General features: G+C 44.0%; 1 protein-coding gene across 11 annotated transcripts in view; it reads right to left on the bottom strand.

The window, feature by feature from the left end:
- The window catches only part of SCML4 (Scm polycomb group protein like 4), a 119,341-nt gene that overhangs the window by 13,287 nt on the left and 79,255 nt on the right, over positions 1-26,799 (bottom strand). For 9 of the 11 annotated variants that reach the window (XM_042986911.1, XM_042986916.1, XM_007078749.3 and 6 more), the window contains 2 exons: positions 23,511-23,705; positions 5,400-5,690 (listed from right to left, as the gene is read on the bottom strand). In XM_042986911.1, coding sequence (XP_042842845.1) covers positions 5,400-5,690; positions 23,511-23,705 — 486 coding nt within the window. Of the gene's footprint in view, positions 1-5,399; positions 5,691-7,711; positions 8,427-14,861; positions 16,596-23,510; positions 23,706-26,799 lie in introns of those variants that run through there. The other 2 variants (XM_007078752.3, XM_007078750.3) reach the window with 2 other exon arrangements.

The following is a 26,799-nucleotide window of genomic DNA, read 5'->3' on the forward strand; positions in this document are numbered from 1 at the left end:
AAGGCACCCTTCCTAGAAACAAGGCCATGAGGAGTGTGGGAGGTGCCCAGCCTAGCCCACAATCTGGGTAGCATCAGGTAGTTTAAAACAGTGTTGTGTTTCATTATTTCTATGGTAAGAATTTTCAAGACTGTATGAGGCGAGAGAGATAGGAGACAGAAGAGCACCTGACCAATCCTCAAATTTTAATCAGATTTTTCTTTTATTCTTTCAAGACCAGTTGACATGCTGCATGAGAAGAGAGGATGCCCTGAGAGACAGGAGAGACCAAAGGCCTAAAATGAGGCCACAATGGGCTGGATCCTTCTCTACCACCACAGACATGCGACCTCTGGGCAAGCAATCTGACCGCCGCCAGGAAGCTTCCAGCCACTCCTCCCCACGGTCCTTCCCTAGCCAGCTCCTGCTTCCCTGTCCAGCTGGCTCCACTGTCACTTCTCCGGGAAGCTTTTCCCACCTCCCTGGAGCAGGCTCAGTGACCCCTCCCTAGCTGATCCTCCCATAGCATCATATTTTTCCTTGGAGGGATAGTCACTGTTGTAATGAAGTTTGTGCAATATTGTTAACGTCTGCCTCTGTGGAATTGCACACTGTCAGAGAGCAGGGCCCACATGTGTCTTGCTCACAGCTCCATCCTTAGACTTGGGACGAGCCCCTGGCATAGTGTGCTCAGTAAGTATCTGCTGGCTGAGATGGAGCAAAAGCTGTCTGAGACTTAGTTGCCTTGCCTGTCAAACACCTACCATGTTGAGAGGATTAAATGGGATGATGTGAAGCATTAACCAGTAAGAATTAATCAAAAGGTAGTTACTATGCTTCCTATTATTATGATGTGTCATTCCATAATGGCCAGTAGGTTTGTCTTGCTAAAGTCCATGGCCATCAGCTTACCTCCCTGTTCAGAAATGTCTGGTTCCCACAGATGAAAGCTCAGTCTGCTCGAAGTGGACCCCAAATCTCCCAGGGTGATTTCCCTCAGCATCTCTGCTCAAACTCTCTTCTTTCCCTGGAATCAATAAGCCCTTGCCACTTTTGCTCACGTCAACCCCTCCACATAGAGCGCTGTCCCTATTCTCATTTTCTGATTGGATGGTCTCTCTGTCCATCACCCAACACCTTACCCTATGGAAGCTTTACTTTCTTCTTTATTTTCATTCTTTCTTGATTCTGAAACTTGGACCTAATTGTGGTTGGGACTTTTACAGCATGTCCTATTTAATGCAAAAGTTAGGAAGCTTTTGTTATCTGAAAACTTTATAGCTCTTGATGCTTGCATGTTGGGTGGGAGAAGATGTTTATATGTTGGATGGGGAAGAGCTCTCAAATTTTTACCTGAGTATCAGCAAAAACCAAGGAAATGTGTCCTGTGAATACATCCCCTCAGAATCCACTGGCAGGGGCTATAGGTATGATCTATCAAGACAGCAGGGGGCAGGGGGAGTACTCACAAGAGAAGGCTGAGAAATTTGTCATGTCATCCATATCTACCCTCCTGCCTGCAGCCTCATGCAGTTCTCTGGATTCTGTGATTTTAAACCATTTTGATTAGCACCACAGGGGAAAATCATTTTTTAGGTCCCCTCCAGGGTTTATGACTTAGGTCAAACCCTCCTAAAGAGGTATGGTTTCTTCCAACCAAATACTTACACTTGGGAAGCAATTCCAGAGCAATCCTGAGCAATTCCCAGGGTGGAGGGCAAACTTAATAACCCTCCAGAGTGCCCACAGCAAGCACCCAGACTGGCAGTTAAGTGACAAATGGGTAAGGAAGCCAATGGTTTCCTCTCCTACTTTAATATACTGCCATTCGATTCAGCACAGTTTATCTCCATGGGTTCCAGATATGTTTAGCTGCACGGACTTTGTTTGAGCAAAGCATACATAGAACCCCGCTCTGCAAATGTGAAGAGGCCCTGGTTAAAGAGGGCAGGGTGTTGGGAGTCCTGTCTGCTCCCATCCCCTCTTCCCTATCCCCTAGAGCTTCGAAGGGACCCCCTGAAGCCTACTGAAAGTCTGGAAATCCCTGGGGTAATTTTGAAAGACACAGGCTTTGGAGCCAGTTAAAGTGAAATCCTGACTCAACACTTGAATGACCTTATCTTGATCTTCACTTTCTTTATCTGTACTTTGTATATAATAATATCTACTATAAAAATATGTACATATTATAATAAATCATAAAATACAACTTGCAAGAAGTCATAAATAATGTATGGAAAGTGTCTGGCTCTTGATAGGTGCTCAATAAATAGTTATTTAGTATGTGCCTCAAGCAAGCAGGCTCCTATTCTGGGGCTATGGAGGATTTTGATATGAGCAAGGGACCTCACAAAGCTGAGGGTCTGGTTCCTACTGTGGGACAGGGAAAAGAAAGTCCTAGAGATGAGAGAACAAAGTGCTACAGAAGGAATCAGAAGGAACAAACATTTCTAATTGGGAGGTGTGGCTGAGACTCTCGGTCACCTACTCAATATCTTTTTTTTTTTTGCACTTCTTCCTTTATAACGGAAATCCTGATTTCCAGCTGGGATCGTGGTTTCTTAGAACAAAATCATATTTCCCAGTTTCCTTTGCAGCTGGTAGCCATGTGACTAAGTTCTGGCCAATGAGATGGAAGCAGCAGTGGAAACCTCTCTCAGAGATGCTGGCACTGCCCTCCTACATCTTGATGCTAGAGTGGACATAGCTGGCTGGCTTTCTGGTATCTGTTTCCATTTAGCACACTGGTTAAAGGAATCTTTGGAGCATTCGAGTTAATGTACCTACAAAGGGTTAATAATTTTCTTTTTTCTTCAGTATACTAAAGAGGCTCAATAATGAACTTCTACCATTACATTTTGCAGCTAAAATGAGGAAGCTAGGTGGGTGAGTGTGTGATTTTTGAACATCCCAAAGCCCCAAAGCGTCCCTAATTATGGACAACTCTGATTTTCAGGGCATCAAAGTTCTCACTAATATTTCTAAGTAGTGAAAGAGGCAATCCGTATTCAGGGTACAGTTAGTGTTTTGCTTGGAGAGGAAGGTAACAGGCACTGGTGGGCTCCATCTCTCTGATTTTACCCAAGATACTAAGAGGCAAAGCCCTGAGTGAGTGGGGATCTCCTGGGGGGTTAACCAGAGCTCTAACAGAGGGGGTTCTCTCAGAGTTGGTTCCCAGGGAGCGTCTGGACCACCCCTCAGGCAGACCCCCTCAGACAGCTAACTGGAGAACAAAGGGCTGGGGAGGAGGCGAAAATGAAGGACAAGAGAGTTGTTGAGGGAGTGATAGATAGGAGGGCATCCCAGGGTGGGAGGGAAGCTACCTTGAGATCCCTTTGAAGGATCTAAGATTCCTCTCATCCAGGGGTACCAGATAGACTGGGATGGAGCAGACAATTCTTCAGGTAGTGATAGAAGTTCTTTTCATCCTTTTATTGCTCAAACCCTACACTTACGACATCGGGCCTGATACTCCACCAACTTGACCAGAAGACAGGGTAAATATCTCCTTTTTAAAAAATGGCAACACTCTTAGAATTATGAGTCAACTCAATCAGGCGATGACCTGCAATCACCCTGAGCAAATGGGAACTGGGTTGAGGAGAAGAGGTTGACAGGAAGAGACAGCTAAAAGGCAGAGGGGCACCAAGAGGAGTGTTTTGACAACCAGGGGCAACATGAGGACACTGGCATCATGGTAGGGGACACAGAGATAATGAATGTTTATTGAACTACTACATGCCGGGTGCTACAAAAACTCTGGGGATAAGCCTAGGAAATAAACGCTGCCCCTCATTTACTTTAAGATGTTGATTTGTGCCAAATCTTGTTCTCTTCTTTCGTTCTTAAAAATCAGGTAGAACAATGTCTCTCTCCTTTGGAAAATGGGCTCTGCCCACTCAAATCTTCTGCATGGCTGATGGCTTATGTGACAATGTTGGGAAGTAGTCTGCAGGGTGCCTCTACATTTGGCAAGACCCCCGTGGCTGAGGGATTCTGTACTCTGCTCCTCAGAACTGCCTTCTGCTCAAGGCGTTCCTGCCTGCCTTTCTATCTATCCTCAGCCAGGAGAGGCTTGTGTGAGATGCGGGAGGTCTTTGAGGGGAAAAATGGAGGATGTTGGATCATACAAACTAGCTCATCACTGTGGCTTCTCAGGGCTACTGGTTGAGAGATCCAAGGCTCCGAACAAAAATGTGACTTGTCAAAGAAGACGGTCAACCCATTGGGAGGCTCCAGAGGGGCAAGATGAAGACTCCCTAACTCCTCAGCCTGGGGCCTCCTCTCCTCAGCAGCTTTCAGGTGCAGAGCTGCTGGGCTGTGATTGGGTGAGAGATGTGTTCACGTGATCTGTGACAGCTAATCTTTATCGAGCTTTTACCATGTCCTCGGTCTGACACTAAATACACGTGTGAACTTATTTAATCCTCCCAACAAACCTATGAGATAGATGCTGTTGTTATCATTCTAATTTTACAGGTGAGGAAACTGAGGCACTGAGAAACCCAGACTTGCAAAAGGTCATACAGTCAGGAAGTGGTAGGTCCATGATTCTAGCCCAGTGCATCTGGCTCCATATTCCATGGATTATCCACTATGCTTTACAGCCTTTGTTCATTAATGAAATACTGAAGCTTGAAAATGATTTAAAAAAAACAATGGATACCAAGCTATCCCTAGAATGAGAGCACTTTCATGCATTGCATCCCAACAAGGTATCACAAGGTAGTATAACCAGCATTAAGGAAATGTTGTTTAACTCTGGTTCTGCCCATGTATTTGTGTCCTACAAATGTCACCCACTATGCAAGAAAAGATGCTTTATTGACATCTAGTTCTTCTTTTTCCTGGCACAGAGATGATCTACATCTCTCAGATTCCCTTAGAGTTAAGTGTGGCATAATGGCCAGTTCTTGCCAATGAAATGTGAGTGGAAATGACGTGCATCATTCTCAAGCTCTAGGGAAGAGTATGTGCCTTCCTCACTCACTCTTTCCCTTTCTACCCAGTAGGTGTTTGGGGCATGGAGGCCATAGGGGATAGCAGGGCCACAAAATGGACAAAGTCTGAGCCCCTGAATCGGGATGCATCCACGACCTAAGAACACCCACCTTGGACTCTTGAACAAAAAAATAAAATAAATTTCTATTGCATTTGAGCCACTGTACATTTTGGAATCTACTTACTCCTACAGCCTCGCCTGTTCTTATGTACTATTTTCTTTACTTATGGTCAAAAGTTGAAGTTAGCTGCCTTTAAGAACAACAAAAATTCTTGAAAGGGCTTCCAATTTTCCAGTGTTCCATATTCAGATAGCATTGTTCCCCCTGAAGCCACCCCCTTCCCCCTACATGCAGTTATCCCAGAGCAAGGGCATAGGAGGTTAAGTCATGGGGAAGCCAGAGCATGCATTACATTACCACATCTGTTTCCTTCAAGAGGGGTCCCGTTTCTCTTGGGGCTGGAGCCTGGGGGCCTCAGCCCAGGTGTCAAGGGGCCTCCAGAGGACATGGGGCTGGAGCGGGGACCACTGGCAGTGGTGGCCAAGACTCCCCCAAGGTGGCCATCTCCAGAGTTCTGTCTCTTGCAGTACAGCGAGGAAGAGGTGGGCAAGGAGCCCCTGTGGCTAAAGGTGGAGGCGGAGGGGTCCATGCTGTAGCGGTTCATGCCCACAGGGTTCGCCAGGCACTCCTCAGTGGTGACTGTTTTTGCTAAGCAAGAAGGCAGGACAGAGAAGCAGAGATCAGAAAGCAAGTCCAGGGGCTACCTGACAATCTTGGCAAACATTTCCTCAGTGGCATGGGTGCCGCTACCTGTAGGAATGAGAGATGAGGAGGAATGCACCCCATATCATAATCCCAAATAGTTCACCTCTCAGCAGATTGAGACACTTGTCTCACCAACAAAGCATATCCCAAAGAACAGATGGGAGATGTGCCCCTTCCTTGTTCAGAAGAAAAAGGGATTAATTTGGTTATTGGTGATTTGGAAGTAAAATTCAAAGGTGTTTCTCTTTCCATGGTGTTGCCTCTTCAGCAGTCGCTACTAGCTTGTCTGATTCTCCCTGCGCTCTTTTCTCTTGCCCACTAACACTGCTAGCCTCACTTGGCCCAGGATGCTTTGGAGAAATCAAGCAAGAGTTACAATGCCCTTGAGTTAGGAGAATCACTTTGGCCTGGGTGGTGACACAGGGGCAATGGTGCTTCCCCCTCCACCCCCCCAATTTTAGTCTCAATACACAGAAGGGTACTGTCCTTCCTCCAAAGCTAACAAGCTGGGGACACAAATGCTGATCTTATTGGCCCCACGGTCCTCCCCATAACCTGCATTTGAGAGATAAAGAGCCAATCAAAAGTGCAGGGGGAGTAAAGCTGCTGAAGAGTCAGCCAACCTCATCATCAGCTCCTCTTTGCTCAAGTAAATCACAATTTTCTATACTTTTAAAGCTTGAACTCCTTGTTGAACTCTGTGAGCTATACCTATGGCCAAATGGTGTGGGGTGTTTTGTTTTATTTTTAAGGAGAAAGTTCAGGAGGATTATGGGAATAGAAAGAAAAAGAAAAATATTCTAGGAATTCCTTGTCTTTAGTCCCTCCAGTCCCAGACAAGATCACATGTGCCTGGTCCCATCAGTAATCATCTTTATACCACATATGGTCAAAACAGATCTTGACATGCACAAAGAAAATTGTTAGAGTAACAAAAACCAGTGGATCCTCCAAGGTTGGCAATGGGGTAACACATTTGAGGCCACAAGACCCAGATGTTTTCTTCATTATGGATTCCTCCCATAATGTAGATAATGAAAGATTAAGACTTGATTTTATCAGGGCAACTAGCAATTCTTATATGTTGGAAAATATATGGATCTTGTCTGGAAATAAAAGTCATTGCATATGGGATGTCGCTAAAGCAGTGCTTAAAGCAAAATTTATAGCTGTAAATAATTACATTAAAAAGAAGAAAGATCTCAAATTAATAACCTAATCTTTCATGATAAGATGCTAGGGAAAAAAAGAGCAAACTATACCTAACTAAGCAGAAGGAAAGAAATAAAGATTAAAGCAGAAATAAGTAAAGACTAAAAAAACAACAGAGAAAATCAATGCATCCAAAGCTGGCTCTTCGAAACAATAACAAAATTGAAAAACTTTAGCTAGACTGGGCAAGGAAAAAAGAAGATTCAAATGATCAGAAACAGAAATGAAAGAGGTGACATAACTACCAATCTTACAGAAATAAATGGATCATTAAGGAATACTATGGACAATCATATGCCAATACATTAGATAGAAGAAGAATGTAGACAGAAGAAATGGACAAATTACCAAAACTGACTCAAAAAAAAAAAAAATAGACAATCTGAGTAAACCTGTAACAAGTAGACAGAATGAATCAGTAATCAAAACTACTCACAAAGAAATCCCAGGCCCAGATGGTTTCATGAGTGGATCCTACCAAGCATTTAAAGAAAAATTAAAACCAATTCTTTACAAACTCTTCCAAAAGATAGAAGAGGAATGTTATGGACTAAAGTGTGTCCTCTAAAATTCATATGTTGAAGTCCTAACTCCCAAAGTGACTACATACAAGAAGGTAGTAAAGGTTAAGTGAGGTCTTAAGGGTAGGACCTTAATTTGACAACACATGCTCACTAGCTCTCTCTCACTCTCTCTCTCTCTCTCTCTCCCTCTCCCTCTCCTCCCACCTGCCCCCCTCCCCAGCAACATACATGCACAGAGAAGAGGCCATGCGAGGACACAGCAAGACAGTGGCTGTTCACAAATCAGGAAGAGCGCTCTCAACAGAAACCACCCCTGACAGCACATTGATCTCACTCGTCTAGCCTCTAGAACTCTGAGAAAATAAATTCTATTGTTAAATCAACTAGACTGTGGTATTCTGTTGTGGCGATCAAGCAAACTAATACAAGGAAGGAATACTTCCCAACTCATTCTATAAGGCCACTATTAACCTGATACCAAATCCAGACAAAGACATTCCAAGAATAGAAAATTATAGAATAATATCTCTTATGAATATGGATACAAAAATCCTCAACAAAATGCTAGCAAATCAAATCCTATAACATATAGTATAACTTATACACTGTGACCAAGTAGGATTTATCCCAGGAAAGCAAGATTGTTTTAACAGTTAAAAATCAGTTAATGTAATATACCATATAAATAGAATAAAAAAACAAAGATAGTACAATGATCTCAATAGGTTTGACAGAATCCATTGTCTTTTCCTGATAAAAACACTCAACATGCTAGGAATAGAAGGGAACTTCCTCAACTGGAGAAATAGCATCTACAAAAACCCTATAGCTAACATCATAGTTAATGGTGGAAGACTAGATGCTTCTCTTCCTAAGATCAAGAAAAAGACAAGGATGCTTATTCTCACCACTTCTATTCAACATTTTACTGGAAGTTCCAGCCAACCCAATCAGGTAAGAAAAAGAAAGAAAAAGCACCTAGATGGGAAGGAAGAAATACAACTATCTCTTGTATGTAGAAAATCCTAAAGAATCCATTAAAACATTATTGGAACTACTAAACGAGTTTAGCAAGGTTGCAGGATACAAGATCAATATGCAAATACCAATTGTGTTTCAGATTAAACAATCTGAAAATGAAGTTGAGAAAACAATTCATTTATAATAACATTAAATGAATAAAATATGGGGAAATAAGTTTAATAAAAGAAGCGTAAAACTGAAAACTATAAAATACTGTTGACAGAAAGTAGAGAAGATCTAAACAAACAGGGGAAAATCCCATGTTCGTGAATCAGAAGACTGAATATTGTTAAGATGGCAATAATCCTTAAACTGACCTATAGAGTCAATGTAATTCTTGTCAATATCTCAGCTGACTTCTTTGTAGAAACTGACAAGCTGTTTCTAAAATTCATACAATTTTCGAGGGACCAAGATTAACCAAAACAATCATGAGAAAAGGACAAAATGGAGCATTCACACTTTCCAATTTCAAAATTGACTACAGAGCAATGATAGTAAAGACAGTGTGATGCTGGAATATGAGTAGGCATGTAGATCAATGGAATTGAATTGAGAGTTCAAAAATAAACCAATGTATGTTCAACTGATTCCCCACAAGGGTGCCAAAATCATTTAGTGGGGAAAGAAAAACCTTTTCAACAAACTGGTGTTGGAACAACCGGATATCCACATGCAAAACAATGAAATTGGACCCTTACTTCATACCATATACAAAAAAATCAACTCAATATTGGCCAAAGACTTAAATGTAAGAGCAAGAATTTATAAAACTCTTAGAAGGAAACATAAGAATAAATCTTCATGACCTTGAGTTTGGCAAGGCATTATTACATTTGACACCAAAAGCGTGATCAACAAAAGAAAACAATACACAAATTGGACTTTATTAAAATTTCAAACTTCTGTGCTTTGAAAGATACCATTAAAAAAAAAGTGAAAAGATAACCCACGGAATGGGAGAAAATACTTGCCAATCATATATCTCATCAGGGACTTGTTTCCAGAGTAACTCAATAATAAAAAGACAGCCTAATTTAAAGGTGGGCAAAGGACTTGAATAGACTTTTCTCCAAAAAAGATATACAAATGGCTAATAAACACATGAAACATGTTCCCCATCATTAGCCATTGGGAAATGCAAATCAAACCCACAAAGAACTATAACTTCACACTCACTAGAATGGTTACAATAAAAAAGTCAGATAAAGACAAATGTTGATGCTGTAGAGAAATTGGAATCCTCATACACTGTTTGTGGGAAGAGGAAAACTAACACTTATTGTGCACCCACTATGGGCCAGCACCATTCTAAGCCAGTAAGGAGTAAGGCTGCCATTATAGTCCCCTTTTTGGAATGTTCTCATTATCTGAGATACCAATCCTTTTGGTATCTTTGATTTGGTATCTGAGATACCAATCCTTTTGGTATCCTTTGATCCCTAGTGGCAGGTGCTTTGGTATATGTGAGGAAGCTACTCATAGTGTCTGGCATACAGAAGGCACTCCATAAATATTTATTGAGTAGACATTTGGGTGCTGTTAGCAGTGAGGCAGCCGTTGCATAGAACATGCATTACAATTCATGTAAATAAATGACAACCAATGATAAAAAAAAGATGTAACTAAAATGTTTATTTTGTTTATTAAATATTTTAAATCCAAATTAAATATGTCTACATAGTTCTGATAGTATAAGGCAGAGAATGCGGATAATTCTCCAATCTGCACTATAGCTGGAAAATAGAGATGCAGATGAAAGATTGTTCTCCTATGACAACGTGCAGAAATGGGGAACACGGGAACATGGACTTTATTGGTTTAAAAACTGCTGACGACCATGGGTGAGATCAAAGGTAATAAAAAGTCAGTTTCTGGGCTGGGATCCAAATGAATTCATCAAAAAGTAAAACCGACTTGAGAGACCATCAAGCCATGGCCTTCTACCCAGCAAAGGATACACCAGTGATTCCAGAGGCAGCGGGTGAACAGCCATGGAGACAGGTCCGCAAGCCCCCCATGGGGGCTCTGCATCGCCTGGAGCTCCCAGGAAGCCTGGGAGCGAACAACACGTACAGGTGCACACACCAGGGTGCCGTTCAGAATTGATGAGACACAGCTGCTCAAACCTGGTTCAAACAGCCTTTTCCTCACCTTTATAAATAGGGGTGCTGACACTTACATCACGCCAAAGCATAAAGATGACTGATATAATGAAGGCCGTCATTATTTACCTACAGGACTAAAAAGGGCCTGCAGAGAGCAACCAGCCCAGCATCTCCCCAAGTGTTAGATGTGTCTCACTGGTGGGACAGGGGATGATATCAGGTGTGACTTTGGTGTGTTCGTTTCCTAAAGCTGCAGAAATTACCATAAACTTGGTGGCCTAAAACAACAGAAAGGTATTCTCTTGTAGTTCTGAATGCTAGAAGCATGAAATCACAGTGTCGGGAGAGCCATGTTCTTTCTTAAGGCTCAAAGGTAGGATCCTTCCTTGCCTCTACCTCGTTGCTTGTGTAGCCAACAATCCTTCATGATAGACACATGGCTCTAATCCGCCTCCATTGTCACATGGCATCTTCCCTGTGCATCTGTGTCTGCGTCCAAATGTCTTAGAAAGACATCAGTCACTGGATTAGGGTCCATAATTCAGTATGACCTGGTCTGGATTACATCTGCAAAAACCTTATTTCTAAAGAAAGTCCCAGAGCGCCTGGGTGGCTCAGTCTGTTAGGTGTCTGACTTCGGCTCAGGTCATGATCTCATGGTTCATGAGTTTGAGCCCCACATTGGGCTCTGTGCTGACAGCCCAGAGCCTGGAGCCTGTTTCGGATTCTGTGTCTCCCCCCACCCGCCCCCCCCCTCTCTCTCTGCCCCTCCCTGACTGGCACTATCTCTCTCTCAAAAATAAATAAACATTCAAAAAAATGTTTTTAAAGAAAGTGCCATTCACAGGCACTGGAGTTAGGACTTGAACATGTATCTTTTTGGAAGACACAACAGATGAACATTATTTTTTATAGTCATGTATTTTAGTGTACAGCAATAAAAAAATTTAATTAGCCCATTGAACTATGATTTCACTGACACAATATCATTGCTTGAGGTTACTAACAGCTAAAGTTAAAAGAAATGAACCTGTTAAAGGAATCTCTTGAGTGAACACTTCTACAGTTGTCATATGGTTGTACAAAAATTGTGAAGGTGGTGTGTTAACACTGGAATGCACTGAGTTAGTTAGTCCAACCTCTCTTTTCAAGCTGGGTGGTAAATAAGGAAAATAAATGAGCCTCTTATTTAAAAGCTTCCTGCAAGAGATTTTACAATCTCCCTCAGAGTGAGGTCATTGTACGACAAATCTCATTGGCTAAAATTTCTTCCTTACATCTAACCCCAATTTCTCTTGCTTTAGTTTGCAACGCTGTGGATGGAACTAGAATGTATTATGCTAAGCAAAATAAGTCAGTCAGAGAAAGATAAATATCATATGATTTCACTCATATGTGGAATTTAAGAAACAAAACAGATGAACATGGAAGAAGGGAAGGAAAAATAAGATAAAAACAGAAAGGGAGGAAACCATGAGGGACTCTTAAATGCAGAGAACAAATGAGGGTTGCTGAAGGCATGTTGGGTGGGGGGCATGGGCTAAATGGGCGTTGGGCATTAAGGAGGTCAGTCGTTGGGATGAGCACTGGGTGTTATATGGAAGCGATGAATCACTAAATTCTATTCCTGAAATCATTATTACACTATACATTAACTAACTTGGATTTAAATAAAATTTTTAAAAATGGGGGAAAAAAGATGGCTGCCAGATCCCAGCCTTTATAACTCTCAACAATAGCCAAATTATGGAAAGAGCCTAAATGTCCATCAACTGATGAATGGATAAAGAAATTGTGGTTTATATACACAATGGAGTACTATGTGGCAATGAGAAAGAATGAAATATGGCCCTTTGTGGCAACGTGGATGGAACCGGAGAGTGTTATGCTAAGTGAAATAAGCCATACAGAGAAAGACAGATACCATATGGTTTCACTCTTATGTGGATCCTGAGAAACGTAACAGAAACCCATGGGGGAGGGGGAAGAAAAAAAAAAAAAAAAAAAAAAAAAGAGAGGTTAGAGTGGGAGAGAGCCAAAGCATAAGAGACTCTTAAAAAATGAGAACAAACTGAGGGCTGATGGGGGGTGGGAGGGAGGGGAGGGTGGGTGATGGGTATCGAGGAGGGCACCTTTTGGGATGAGCACCAGGTGTTGTATGGAAACCAATTTGACAATAAATTTCATATATTCAAAAAAAAAGATACTAGCCTTTATACTATTCAAAACTACAAAGTCATCAACATACAGGTAGATGAATTATAGGTATGCAGAACTTTTAGTAGCTTAAGAATTTCATAGTGTGACACATGGACTGTTACCTAAAACCACTATTTAAAGTTCCTAAGAAGAAGGACCAAACCCATACTTGAGGAGAGAAGTGCACTTCTCAAGTGGTTTGGTGGCTGACTGGTGAGTGAACACCAGATGGGGCCAGCAGTCCTGAGATTGTCAGGCACAAGTGCCCTGCGCGGATCCAACTCCTGTACAAACTCGCAGCAAACCACAGGGCTGACGGGGTTAAGACGTTCGTGGTCTTTCTCTCCCTGATTTTTAGAAAATCACTTCTCATGTGAAATGAGCTTGTCACCCTGGCACCTCTCATTAAACAGGAGGATCCAACCCGGCCTCTGTTTAAGGCCATTTAATCTCTGTGGAGAATCTGAGCTCAGCAGACTGAGGCAAATGAGAGGCGTCTCTTGTACTTTTCTTTATAACCTCCCTGCCTCTATCCAGGAGACAAAGGATGCCGCCTGTAAAATCACTAAAACTTTCCTCCAGAGAAAGGAACAATCTGCTCTTGTACTATCACATGAGCAAGCTTAAACAGAAAGCAAATGCACCGATGGCACAAAGAGGCTACCACATTTTCAGGGTTTAAAGTCTTAGGAATTTTCAGGAGAGCCTGGTGTTCCTTTTTCACCATTGCCAAACTGTTGGAGAACTACGTTTTCCCCCAGCCTCTGTACATGCAGCCTGCCCACCAGGGAGGCCAAAGAACACTCTAGAAGAGTTCCAACCCACTCAAGCCTCCAGGGATACCCACTTGCTTCTGAATCTGAGCTGTGTCTAAACCTCCCCTTTTGGGAAACAAACTTTAGGGTCAGGAGTGCGTGGACATCTCCCACCCCCCTCACCTCTGCAGAGGCTTCCAGGTCGCCCACCCAGTGCAACCCACTCCTGTTGCAGTCCTGGAGGGTCAGGCAAGAGCACCTAGGATGTAGAGAACATCCAAAGAGAAGCAGGAAGAGACAGAGGGACAGGAAGAAGAAAGCCGATAGAGAGCGAGAGAAAGAGAAAGTCCCAAAGCAGTGAGAGTTGCACAGAGAGGAAAAGAGGGCCCACGTGTCTAAAAGTACAGACCCTTCTGATGGAGTTTTAGTTCAGGCTGGTGTTGACCCTTTGTCATTTGGGACACAAGACCTAACTGCTCCCAGTTAAGTGAACTTGGACTGTTTATTTTATTAAAACACTTAAACTGGCACTTTACTTGGAGTTTCCAACCAGATGAAGCCCTGAAAAGCATCAATACCACCATCTGCAGAATATTTCTCAAATAATACCTAATCATGCCATAATAACCCCCAAATTCCAGAGTCTTAGAAACTATTCACTTTCATTACAAACAGTTGTCCCCACCCGCTCTCTCACATGTGTGTGTGCGCGCGCACACACACACACACTCACCCTCCACTCCCCACCCTATTTCCCCACATCAGGCATAACTCCCCAGTTAAAGGGACAGCTGCACACAGTGATCCTTTTCTATAATCATCACCGCCACCTTCCCCCGCCCCGACCGGCAGCCACCGCCTTTCTCCAGGATCGATTGCCAGCCGGCCTGCCCCGTCCAGCAGGCCGCACAACCCTGCCCAGGCTGGCAAGAAAGTCAAACCACTGGGTCAGTGTCCGGAGCGCTCCATGTGTGAACAGCTTGGCTCGGCTGCTTGAAGAGAAGGGAGCTCCACAGATCCCAGCTCTGAAACCCAGATCAGAAAAGGAAGCTGCACCGTGGCCCCCATATGCTGCCATTGGAAAAGCTGGGGGATCACTATTACCCGGCGCTTAACCAGGTGCCACCACCTAGAGAGCACAGCCAGTAAGCTCTGGAATGCAGAGAAAGACATGCAAGGAGAGAAGCCGAAAGAGGAAGGGGGCAAGAGGGAGAAGACCCCCGGAAACAGTAGCAGGTCCCCAGCAGAGCTGCACCCTGCTGAGAGCCCCAACAGGGGGCCATTGTTTCCTACCTCAGGTGCTGACGGTGTCTGCCACCAGGCAGCCTCAGCCTCACTCCTCTCCAGCACCACGGGCACCCAGCACTGCTCCGGGAGGCAGAGAGGACTTCTAAGGACTTCTAGGTGGTGGCAGAAACCAGCAGATTTCCTCTCTGCCCTCGGGCTGCCTTTCTCTGAGGCTCGAGTGGAGGTTTGCAGACTTTCTTTTCTCAGCCTCAGTCCCGCCCTTGTTCTTGCTCAGATAAGCTCATCACGTTTTCCCTCAGGGCCCTCTGTGGCCTCCTGTCCCAGCCTTCCCGGTTCAAAGGGCACCAGGCCACACCACCTACGAGGCTTAGCATTTCATTCGCTTCAATTAAATTTTCCATTAACTTGGTCTCTGGCCAGTATAGATTTTTCCCTTTAAGCTTGCCTCTAAGTTCAGATCACTCAGCCCTCAGAATCAACCTTATGACTCCCCTCTGGTCCATTTAAGCACATTTATATTTTTTCTCCCCTAATGAGATGCACAGAAACCAACCATAATTTTAATGCCTGACACCTGAACTGTAGTCCTCTCAAATGTTTCTGGTTTGCCTAAGACTTTGTGCTAAGCCTCTGGGTTGATTTCCTCCTGTGGAAATTTTGCCCAAAGGAGATTTTGCCCAACGCTAGCCATTTGGGATAATGAATGCTCTTCCAGTCTTAAGAGGAAAGCAGGTTCTATAATCACTCTCTATATGGTCTTGCACATTTGCCCTGCCTCTACCCGAAGTTCTTGTGGGAACTCCTAAGAGGTGAGGGAGGGTGATGAGAGGGGGACACCTTCCACAGTCATGTTCTTTTTCCTCAACAGCCACACACTTTCTGGTCTTTCTAGAACTTCAAGGAAATTAAAAGGGGTCCTCAATCAGGAAAACGTTGGAGTCACCAGAATAGAGGACATCTCCGAAGCTTTGGTTCTAAATGTATATCCTGACTTTTAGGAAGGCTCATGATACTTTGCATTCCTCATGCTGGTATAAAGCAAGCTGCCATGTTGTGAGATGCTCTGTGGAGAGGCCTATATGGCAAGAAACCAACAACTCATAGGAAACTGAATCCTGCCAACAGCCACACGAATAAGCTAGGAAGTGGATCCTTTCCTAGTTCGGGATGTAGGCCGGTATGAGACCCAGAGCCAGGGGACCCAGTTAAGCTGCCCCTGAACTGCTGACTCACAGAAACTGAGATAATAAATGTTATTTGAAGCCACTAACTTTTGGGGGTAATTTGTCACTAGCAATAGATAACTAATACAGATGAGAAAAGGCCATTTGTTTCATTTCCCTTGACTCTGCATATCCAGGTTGGAAATTATAATTATTAATTCAGTAGCAGCTAGGATGTATCTGCTATAGAATACCTATTCAATTCTCTGCAAGGAAGTTTATGGGATTTTTTTAGCAAAGGGTTTGTATTGCTTGTGTATGAGACCCAGAAACTACCCACTAATAGGAGAGAGTTCATAAAGTTTACCTTTATATAACAACTTAATTGGAACACTCATTCATTTAACAATAAGTATTGAATACTTATCTTGTGCTTCCTCAGTATCTACAGGTCTCAGAAGAGAACCTAAGCCTTGCAATGCAAAGAGAGTCACTAAATCACTGAACATTGAAAAAAATCTATTTTAAATTCTCCAAAACCCAGGCCTTTCTCGAGAGGTTGTATTTTTCCCTTTTAGTTCAATGTTTGTTGTTGTCTGTTTGTTTGTTTGTGTTTGAGATTTTATTTTTTTAAGTAATCTCTACACCCAACATGGGGCTTGAACTTACAACCCTGAGATCAAGAGTCACACACTCTACCAACTGAGCCAACCCAGCGCCCCTAAGTAAATGCTTTAAAATATGTACAGATATTATAAATTAATGAATGATATAACTAGAAACACAATAAATAACTTTTCCTACATGAACTCATATTATACCCAGGGTCAGAAATAAAGTTAGGAATCCCACGCTGGCAAATGCTCCCCCTTTCATGCTGTAGGAGCTGTGGCTGGGCTTCTCCCAGACCTGTCCATCTGAAAATACAGGAAAGGCCTTTGTATTTGCCGTAGACCTTAGGGACATTCTTCTTTTACCCTTTCCATCAAAACTTTCTCAGAGGATTCTTAACACATGAGCTTGATACTGATCCTTTGTTCTCCTCCCAAATGACCCTCTTTCCAACACTTGGCTTGAGAACAGGACAGCTCATTTTGTTCACACGATCCCTGGCTGTAGCAGGGTGAGCATAGCTCTGAGATATTCCAGTCACTGGCCTACACTGGGAGACAAGCGGCTGCAGGGGGATCTGGAGTAACACTTCTTCCTTCTTTTTTTTTTTTTCTCCACCATTCCACATATTATTTAAAATACCAGGTCAAACGATGCCAAATGTGTGGTGGAACAGACCACTGTGTGTGGGTTTTGTGAAATGAAAGAGCTCTCCCAGAGTCTGGAATGATGGGCTCTGCCTGTCCTGGGGATGTCACCTAGCAAGGGTGCACCCAGAGCACAAGGACAAGGATGAAACACTCCTTGGGGCCAAGATAGGAAATCCAGAAGGAGAAAAGAGAATTGATCTTCTTGGAGTACAGCTTCTGCCTAGATTTTGTTAAATGGGGGTTGGGGTTTGTTTTGTTCTTTTATATCTTTGGTAGACAAAATGACACAGGTGTACCACAAGCCACTTGTGAACATCCATTTTGTGCCATCAGCCTCTGAGTCAAGAAACAGGACGTACACCCTACCGGCAAGTGTTGGGTAATAGGGCCCTACTGACAACTGGCTTGAGAGAAAAGCAAAGGGACAGGGAAGAGAAAACCTGGGCTCCATTCCCTCCCCACTGCTGCCTTTCTGTGTGGCTCTGAACAATTGGCCTGACTCTGTGGGCCTCGGTGCATCACCATTGGGGAAGCTCACTAAATGTTTGCTGACTGCCTAAATGGATGTTTCCATGTAATGGAATTCATGCCACTTGATAAACTCTATTTCCTTCTAGAAATAAACAATCTTTTGGAAAGATAGTTATTCCCTGTATACTCATTTTCTGTAGATCATATTAGATGAATTTGTACTTCAACAAGGAAGCAGATTTGATTTCTAAAGGCTGGGTACATAGGTTCAACCATAACGGAGCACATTGGGAAGGTCTGTCATTCCAGTAGTTTTCTGGTGCCTGGCTCAAAGACCACCAGCCAAGGAAGAAAACATTACGCTTCGAGAACAAATGTCCTTCCTCCTCTCCTACCCCCTACCATCTGTGTATCAAAAAAGCTACTCAACCAAAAGTAAACAGTTTGTTCCCATCATGTTAAAACTTCAAAAGGCAGGAAACCAATCACTAAATTAGATCTTGCAGGAGAGTTCAGTTATCGCATTTGCGGTTTCCAGAGATCTCCCCAACCCTTGGTGAGCAATTTGTTCTGTTGCGTTGCATAGAATTTAAGTCAGTAAATATTTGCTGCAGACCCGTTACACGTCGGGCTCGGCCGGGTACTACGCGGCCCCGCCCCCAAGGCTACCCGGCAGGGAGATGAGATCTGGACCCAGATTCTTGCAGTATGGGGCAGCATTACGTGTCATTGAGGATGTATAAACAAGAGTCGGGGAGAACAGACGGACATCTTCTGGGATTCAGAGAAGCTTAAAGGGCAACAGGGACCCTGCTGCAGAAGATGGCCAGGCCACACTGAGGAATTTGCTGTCGTCATTCTTTGCTTTCTTTCAACCTTCTCACCAGTGCAGCAAACCTCCTCTTTCTCACCCAGACTGCACACCTACCACCTCACCTAACCACTCTGCCCTCCCCCCATCTCCTCTCCACCCCATGGACACCTCCACAGGACATGGGATCATCCTCAGTGACAACACTTACATAGTGTCCTAGCGCACATAGACTCATTTTACTGCAAACCTGAACTAAATTTCCCTAGGTGAGCAGAACTCTGCCAGCCCACACTTTATCACTCAGAGTGTGGTCCCCAGCCAGCAGCAGCCCCAATACCCGGCACCTGTTAGATATGCGGACTCCCAGGCCCCACGCCAGTCCTGCTGAGGCCAGAATCTGCATTTTAACAAGATGCCAGGTGGTTCGGGAGCACATTCAAGTTTGGAAAACACTGGCTTGAGTTTATTTATAATTGAGACCTTTTCTTTTCAACATTCGAAGGTACAGTAAATTTCCCTGTGATCATCACATGACTTCTGACAGAACCGCAAATGTTATCAAATCCATGTTTCTGCCTCCATTCTTGCAAAGCACCAGTGAGCTGGTCTTCCTAAAATGCACACCACATTTGGCTGTCGATTAATAGAATTGAAGGGAAATGACTGATGTTCCTGATTTCCAGCCAAGAACTCTACCTTCTGGCCTGGATTCAGGCAGCTGAGGAGGTCTGAAGTCTGGTTTGCCCCAGACACAGAAGAAAGATCACAGAAGAAAGTTTATATTCCAAAGGCCTGAGGAAGAGATTTGAAAGATGCCCTCTCTCTGTTCTAACGTGAACCCCTCTGCCTTGGGATCCTCCTCGGCGGGGGGGCGGGGGACCCTCACTGGGACTCCTGGGGCACCTTGACCTCATGCTGCCCAGAGATAGCCTCTGCCACCTCCAGCTGTGACATCTTGCTCCTACTTCTCTGGGTTGCCAGAGTTACCCCTAATGGCCTAATAAGTGGGCATCTGCACTTGTCACCAATAACGGGGAGATCACTACCGCTCAAGCAGTCCCTTCTACTTCTATGACTTTTCAAAGTTCCCTACGAATATCAACCCCACCTGACTCCTAAAGGAGCTATCTTGTGAGAGTTCTACCTGGCTCTTCAGCTGCCAAGTTGTCTACCTGGGAGAGTATTCCTTAAATCCACACTTCCCAGACTTTAATGTGTCTTCAAGCCACCCGGGATCTGTTGTTAAAGAGTGTGGGAGGGCCTCTGAGCTCTTGCCTTTCTCAGGTGATGAGGATGCTTCTGACCAGAGTTTGAGAGGCAAGACCTTAGGTTTAATTAAATCTATCACCAGAACCACAGAGAACAAACCCACATGACCTGCTGCTGTATACTGGAACTGAAAATCATGTCTTCCTCCAAATCATCCTTTTTTTTGGGGGGGGGCACAAACTTTGTTTCTTTGATAGTTTCTTACGTGTCACAGCTTTGCATTCTCTTATTGTCTCATCAAGTGTCTTCTGGAAATGCTCTGAGTGTGGACAAGTGTGTGGCACCAAGGCTGATAGACCATCGCTTTAATTGAACAACATTGGGGTGGAGAACAACCTGGTTCAAATGAGCTCAAGATTGCAATATTGTTTTGGAATGATGTTGGTCCCCCAGATGGATATGGAACCTAAAGTCAACAAAGACGTCCGTCCTTTCCTTCTCACACGTGCCCCTCTTGCCACAAAAGTGGGAAAGTGAGTATAAGCCAGTTCCTCATCTGAAGCAATAATAACTTGATATGTTACCCTTTTAGGGAAATTTGAAAGGACAATCCTAAAGAGGCAATGTCTTAATCTAAAGGCAAACTCTCTAATGGTGTCATTTTAGGTTCCACGGCAGACTGGTGGAAAAGACATGTGGCAAGGGGGCTGCTTAGAGTATACTATGACGTGGCTGCTTCTTCCACTTTCCTTGAGACTCCCAGACACATGAAGCACACTGCACTTGGTTTTGCAACACCTAGGGCATGAGAAACAACTTCCACAAGGTTGGTTGATTTGGGAGCCATTCATTTTTCAAATCAGCATGCTCTAGGGAAAGGCTCATGAAGACAATTCAAGTTATTACTTCCAAAGCCAGGCCAGCTAGGAAGAAAAGGAGCTTTCAGGGAGAAATAACTGTAGCTACACTGCTCCAGGGAAAAGACTAAACCGTCCTCCAGTATGGTGAGCTTGGAAGGGGAGAGAATATGGTAGAAACCAAGGCAAGAGTTTCCTCAATAATTACTTAAGGAAGGCTAGAAGGGGGCTCCTCGGACAGGATGTTAAAATGAAACCATTTTAGTTTCAGTCTGGGCTGAGGCTGTAAGACAACAGATACCCCCAAAGTAGTGTGAAGTGTACAGATCTTGAAAAAAAAATAAAAGGTGGAAAGCCAGCTTTGTACCTACAGATGACCACCTACATCACGTCTGCAAAAGAAATATAGAGGTTGAGAAACAGGTTGACTAGAAGATGAATTATGGAGACAACTGTCCAGTGTGCTCCCAAGGGCTTCAATGTGGCCATGTGAATAGCTTGATATCTGTCCCTGGAGTTGAGAGACACAATGGATTATTGTTTGATTCCCATGGGAAATCCAAAAGTCTGGCTATGTTGATCAGAGAACAAAGCAGAGGTGTCTGCAGGGTTTAGCCTGCCCAGTTTGTCTGGGGAAAGGATCATGTGTAGTGTTTGTCAGGACCATATGTGGGCCATCAGAAGAGAGATCTAAAGTCAGATCATCTTAGGACTGCAGGACTGTGTGGTGGCACAACAGGGCCTCTGCAGAAAGAAGCTAGAGATGTGTTTCCTATAGATTTGGGGGTGTGGAAGGAATTATAAGTGACCAGCCAGAGAAGAGTTGTATTTATTTGTTCATGTCATGGAAAGTGCAAGTGAGAGATGGTAGGATCACCAACATGCCCATGTAAGAGCCCACAGGATGAAGAATCAGCTTCAAACACCTGCAAATTAGGGTGTATGATGCCAACTCACTACAGGATTAGTCAAGTAAAAACTCTCCTACCCCTTACCTCACTTCTGTCCCCTACTCTGGTCATGAAGGATTCAAAATCATTACCTAAATATAGGAGGGGGCAAAAACACAAGGTTAAGTGTGAGGTGGAGAGAAGCCAACTGGCCTGAAGCAGATCTGAACTGGGAATGGGAAATAGTTATATCTTTGAGTGAAATTTAAATTTTGTTCTTACTCTGACCTAGATATACTAATTGTTGACTAGAGAATGCTTTGCTACCTGAAAGGAGCAAGAAAAGTCATAAGATTTGTCCAAAATTTCATCCATGGACGGGAAAGAAGTGGTCCCACAGGATACATTTAAAGGAGAATGGGAGACACGAATTATGTGGCTTTATAATTATATCCTATGGGTCATTGATTGTTCACTGTAACAGTGATTCAAGGGGTTTGCAAAGTGAAATCAGACCATTCTGCTATTCTCTTTGCAAGGTTCACTAGAAGATACATTAGCTTTAGGATATGTTCCTGAGTCAGCTAAGGCTGACAGGAGAGGCCAGATTCACACTGTAAGAACTAGGAGGAGCATTGTGCACGAGCAATACTTCCTTTAGGAAATGGAGGCCCAGAAAGAAGAAAACATTTTCCCAAGCTTGCCCACATAGAGACATCACAAACAAACAAAGCAAAACCAAAAAACAACAAGTGTATATAGTACCTGCTAACATAGACTATATTTAATTAGATACCTTTATTTGTAAAGGCCAAATTTCTTACTGATCCCAGATCTTAGAGACATTAATGTAAAATTGTAAACAAGGTTCTTGACAGTATCTGAAAAAAAATATATGCTAAGAATCTAAGTTTATCCTTCCCTGCTGTCCTCTTAGGCTTACCATATAGCCACTCTTATTATAAGCATCTTTTTTTTTTAAGCATCTAAGCCTACCTGTGAACACATACCTGCAAATGTATTCACTTTTCATTACAAATACTGGTCACTCAATACCTCAATACTTCAAAAACTTCCTGAACCTTGTGTATTTGCCTTATCACAAGACAAGGTCTCCCATGGTTGTTGGAGCATAAGAAGGTTCAGCAAATGTTTATAGAATGACATAATGACTAGATTCCAGTTTCACTGACTATGTGTTCTTTATATATCAACAATACCGCTTCCTGAGAAAGAAAAAAGGCAACATTTCTGCTAATCCTTGGGAACCTAGAATCCAGAACCTAGAGTCATGTTTAACTTTCTGCAAATCCATAACTCAGGGCTGCTAAGCAGAGAAGGAAAACCTTCTATGGGTATCTTGAGCAGACAATGTTGTGACAGCTTTGGCAGTGTGGCCCCTGTGTGCCCTTGGTGACCTTCCCACTAGCTTTCCTATGCTGAGCTACTCTGCAACAAAAGGCACTCAGCCCCTGGCTCACTTTCCATCCTGTGACGAGAGAGAGACTCTGACTCTTAGTGAAAAACATATTTGATTCGTGGCCTGGTCAAATCCCTGCAGTAATAGACACTCTGTTTATTGACATGGGTGGGTATCTGAGGCCCCCAAGCAAGACCAACGTAATCTGTTTCCTTATCCCTAGTTTCTTCAGGATTTATTAGTTCCTTACTGTGATAGTCTTTCAACTACTCAACAATGATGCATAAGTGCCCAAGAGTCTTAATTAGAGGAGAGTGAAGAAAATCACTCATTATATGTGATGTGGTCTCATCCAGATTCTAATAACATAAGCCTAAACGCTATAGCATCAGCTCTCAGTAGCTAGAGTGATCTCTTCCCACTGCAACCTAGGTGAGGACTGTCGAGGTACCTTCCGTCTTGGCCATTCCTGACTGCTCCCTGGGATGGACGGTTGGCAGAGAGGCCGCCTGTGGGCCTCCAGCAAGAAAGCTCCCAGGAGCTCGTGGGAGAGCAGGGACACCTGGGACCACCTGCAGGCACAGGAAACACAGAAGGACAAAGCCTACCTGACTCCATTCTGCCTTCCTTCTTCTCCTGGGTTTCCTCAGAGCCACTGGAGCCCCTGGGGAAGGGCTGGTGGCTGAAGAGGTCATCACACAGAAGGCTTCGGCACAGCTTGGCGAGGAAACGGAGGACGTACCCGATGCTATTCACCACAGGCAGGCTCCGCAGGTGCTGTTTCCCATCGAAGGATGCCGACACTGAAATGCCACAGAGACAGCAACTCAGAGCGGGGCATGAGAAAGCCACAAGTCCCTGGAAGGAGGTTTTTGTTTTTTCAGTTGTGTTCTGTTTTTAACTAAGCTTTATTCAGATTTCACCTGCGTTTTCACTTCATGTCCTGCGTCTGTTCCAGGACCTCATCCAGGAGACCATGCTGGGTTTAGTTGTCACGTCTCCTTAGTCTCCTCTGGTTTGTGACTTGTTCTCAGACTTACCTTGTTTTGCATAACCTTGACAGTCTTGAAGAGTACCAGTCAGATATTTTGTAAAATGTCCCTCAATTTGGGTTTGTCTGATTTTTTTTTTCATGATGTGACTGGGGTTAAGGTTTTTGGAGAAGAAGTGAAGTGTCCCTCTCCTGTTATCAGATCAAGGGTACATGATGTTCCCACGACATCACTGGGATGTCAGCCTTTATCACTTGGCCAGATAGCGTTTGCTGCATTTCTCTACTGTATTTTCCATATTCCATTCCTTGGAAACAAGTCACAAGTTCCTGCCCACACTCAAGGGTGGTAGAAGGATTAAGCTCTACCTCTCAAAGAGGGGAGAGTCTCTGTATTATTTGGAATTCTTCTGAAAGAAAGAACCGTCCGTTGTCCTCCATTTATTCCTTCATTCCTTCATTTACTCAATCATTTACTAATATCAGTATAGACTTAATATATTTATTTTGTACTGTGGGTTATCCAATATTATGTTATTTATTTTGTTGCTTAAATTTTGTCTTTGGGACTTTTAGTGTCCTGTGTCCCTATGACATGCCCTCATTTTTTTTTTTTTTTAGCAACTCTTTGGTTACTGATACTTTAATATGCCTCAGTTTCATCTTGCATTTTCCCTGCCCCTGCCCTAATTTCAGCCATTTCTCCAACATCCTTGGTTCCTTGTTATTGAAGAGTGATATTTAGAAACTAAGATTTGGGCACTGGATATGCTCATTGATAGATAGGTCTAGATCTAGATAGATAGATAGATCCAAATAAACCTGAGTTCATGCTGAGGTCTCTAGCTCTAATCCAGCATCACAGAGTTTAGGGTTCTTTCTACCTTTCTCGGGGAGGACTCTTTAAAAAGAAGAATAATCTCTCCATAATGATTCTAGATCACATTCAATTTCTACAGGGTTACCAGAATTTAGAAGAAACATGTTTCTTCCAGCATACCCCTGTCTGTAATCGTCCTCACAGCCCTCTCTTGCCCCATGAAGCTTGCATACCAGCTCCAGTGTGAGGAACACAGAAGGAGACCCTAGGAGGACATACTGCCCCCACCCATGTCTCCGCCATTCATTGTTAACACCAAGAGGTTTTTTACATTTTATCTCCCAAAGACTGGCACATAACAGGGGCTGGGCAGGGACAAAACCAGAGGTAGTTTTGATTTCAGAACTAACACGAAACAAAACATTTTAATTAGAAGCCAAAAGAATCCATTTTTTGTGTGTATAAGCTCTTTATAGTTTGACAAGAACATTCGTATCCATCATTCTATCCTATGAGGACAGTAGACAAGAGGTTATTATCCCAAGTTACAGATAAGGAGACTGAGAAGAGGGTGAAGAGCAGTTTTTCCAACTCATGTGGCCTCTAGGTGGCCCTTGACTGTCATGTTAATACTCCAAGTGACTCTGCTTGGGAGAGCTGGCAAAGCACTACCAACAGGCCCACGAAGGGGTTCACCCCGGCAACTCAGACACTCTGGAAATTCCCCCTTAGTGTGAGCGTCACTGTTTGCCTCCAGTATTTCAGAAGAGTAAGTGTGATGGAAACTGAACCCATAGCAGGAGAGTCTGAGTCATCAGGCCTAATCCAAAAATCAAGGTGCATACATTCCCAGAGGTGCCTGGAAGGACCACCTCATCGAAGCAGCCATGGCATTTATGAGACCATGAGGCCTACCCCTCTGGGATAGCATGGCTCGGGCAGGGCATGCAATACTGCTCTCTTAGCCCTTGAGCTGGCCCAAGGCCCGCCCATGGCAGTCTGGTTCCTTCAGCCCAATGTGCCAGCATCAATGTCACCATTTTCTGTGTTTTGCCATGGGAATGTTTAGAAAGCAGTGCCCTAAGGGTGAGGTGGAAAGTGGGAGAGTCTATTTATCCTTGGGCCCCTCTCACAGCTTGCTGAGCTTCCATATTTGCCCTCAGTAACATGAAGGACCCCCTTGCTGCTCTGGCACCTCAAGGAGGCAGCATGAAGAGTCCCTGGTGTTACTGCATTCTCCAAGACACCAAGACTGAGTGCTCAGCTCTGGACTTCCTGGGAATCCCTCAGCCAAGGGAAAGTTGGCAGGGCTCTTCCTGGGCTTGTGTTGTGCCAGGCACTGCAGAACCTGTTCCCCAGTGCCAAGGCCCCTGAGGCCACAGAAGGGCTGAGCAGGAGAGCAGGGAAAATGGGCTAAGTTCTCCCAGCTTAGGGGGAGGGGCCATGAAAAACTCAGTGGGATGGAATTCGCTGAAGAGGTTGGGCACACAGTACAGGAAGAATTTTCTCTTAGCACTGTGTCTGTGTCTTGAGTCCTGGTATTCAGCAAAGAAAAGGACAAGGCTCTAAACCTCAGAGGGAGCCCAGGTTTGAGAACCTGGCTCTCAGAAAAATACCACAATGGCCAGTGGGATCTCAGAAGGCTGACAATAAGACTCTCCTCCTACCCTCTCTTGATGCAGTACTTCTTCCTCTTGTCTCTGCTTGCCTCTGCCAAAGTTTCTTAAAAGTCACTCTGGGTCAGCCACATGCACTGGACTTTGCCAAGTTCTATTTTAGTCAGTTACCAGCAAGTCAGACCCCCCTTCCTGCCCAGAGGGAGCTCCAGAAGGTGGGCAGAACCAATCACAGCTGGGGAAACTGGTTAGACAACCTCCTCACCTCCAAGCCCTGGGGATCTCAAGTTAAATAAAATGTCCCTGCTTGGGTTCTTCCTGACACAGCGATATTAGATGCCCCTCTCCCCTGACCTACTCTTGGCCAGCAGGGTCATCTGCACCACCCCGTTGCTGGAGAGTCTTTACCTATTCCCTGGTGATACAGAGGACATGGCCTTGATGCTGGGCCAAAGAAGACACCATGCTGT

The sequence above is a fragment of the Panthera tigris genome, chromosome B2 (genome assembly GCF_018350195.1).
Source record: "Panthera tigris isolate Pti1 chromosome B2, P.tigris_Pti1_mat1.1, whole genome shotgun sequence".
NCBI lineage: Eukaryota > Metazoa > Chordata > Mammalia > Carnivora > Felidae > Panthera > Panthera tigris.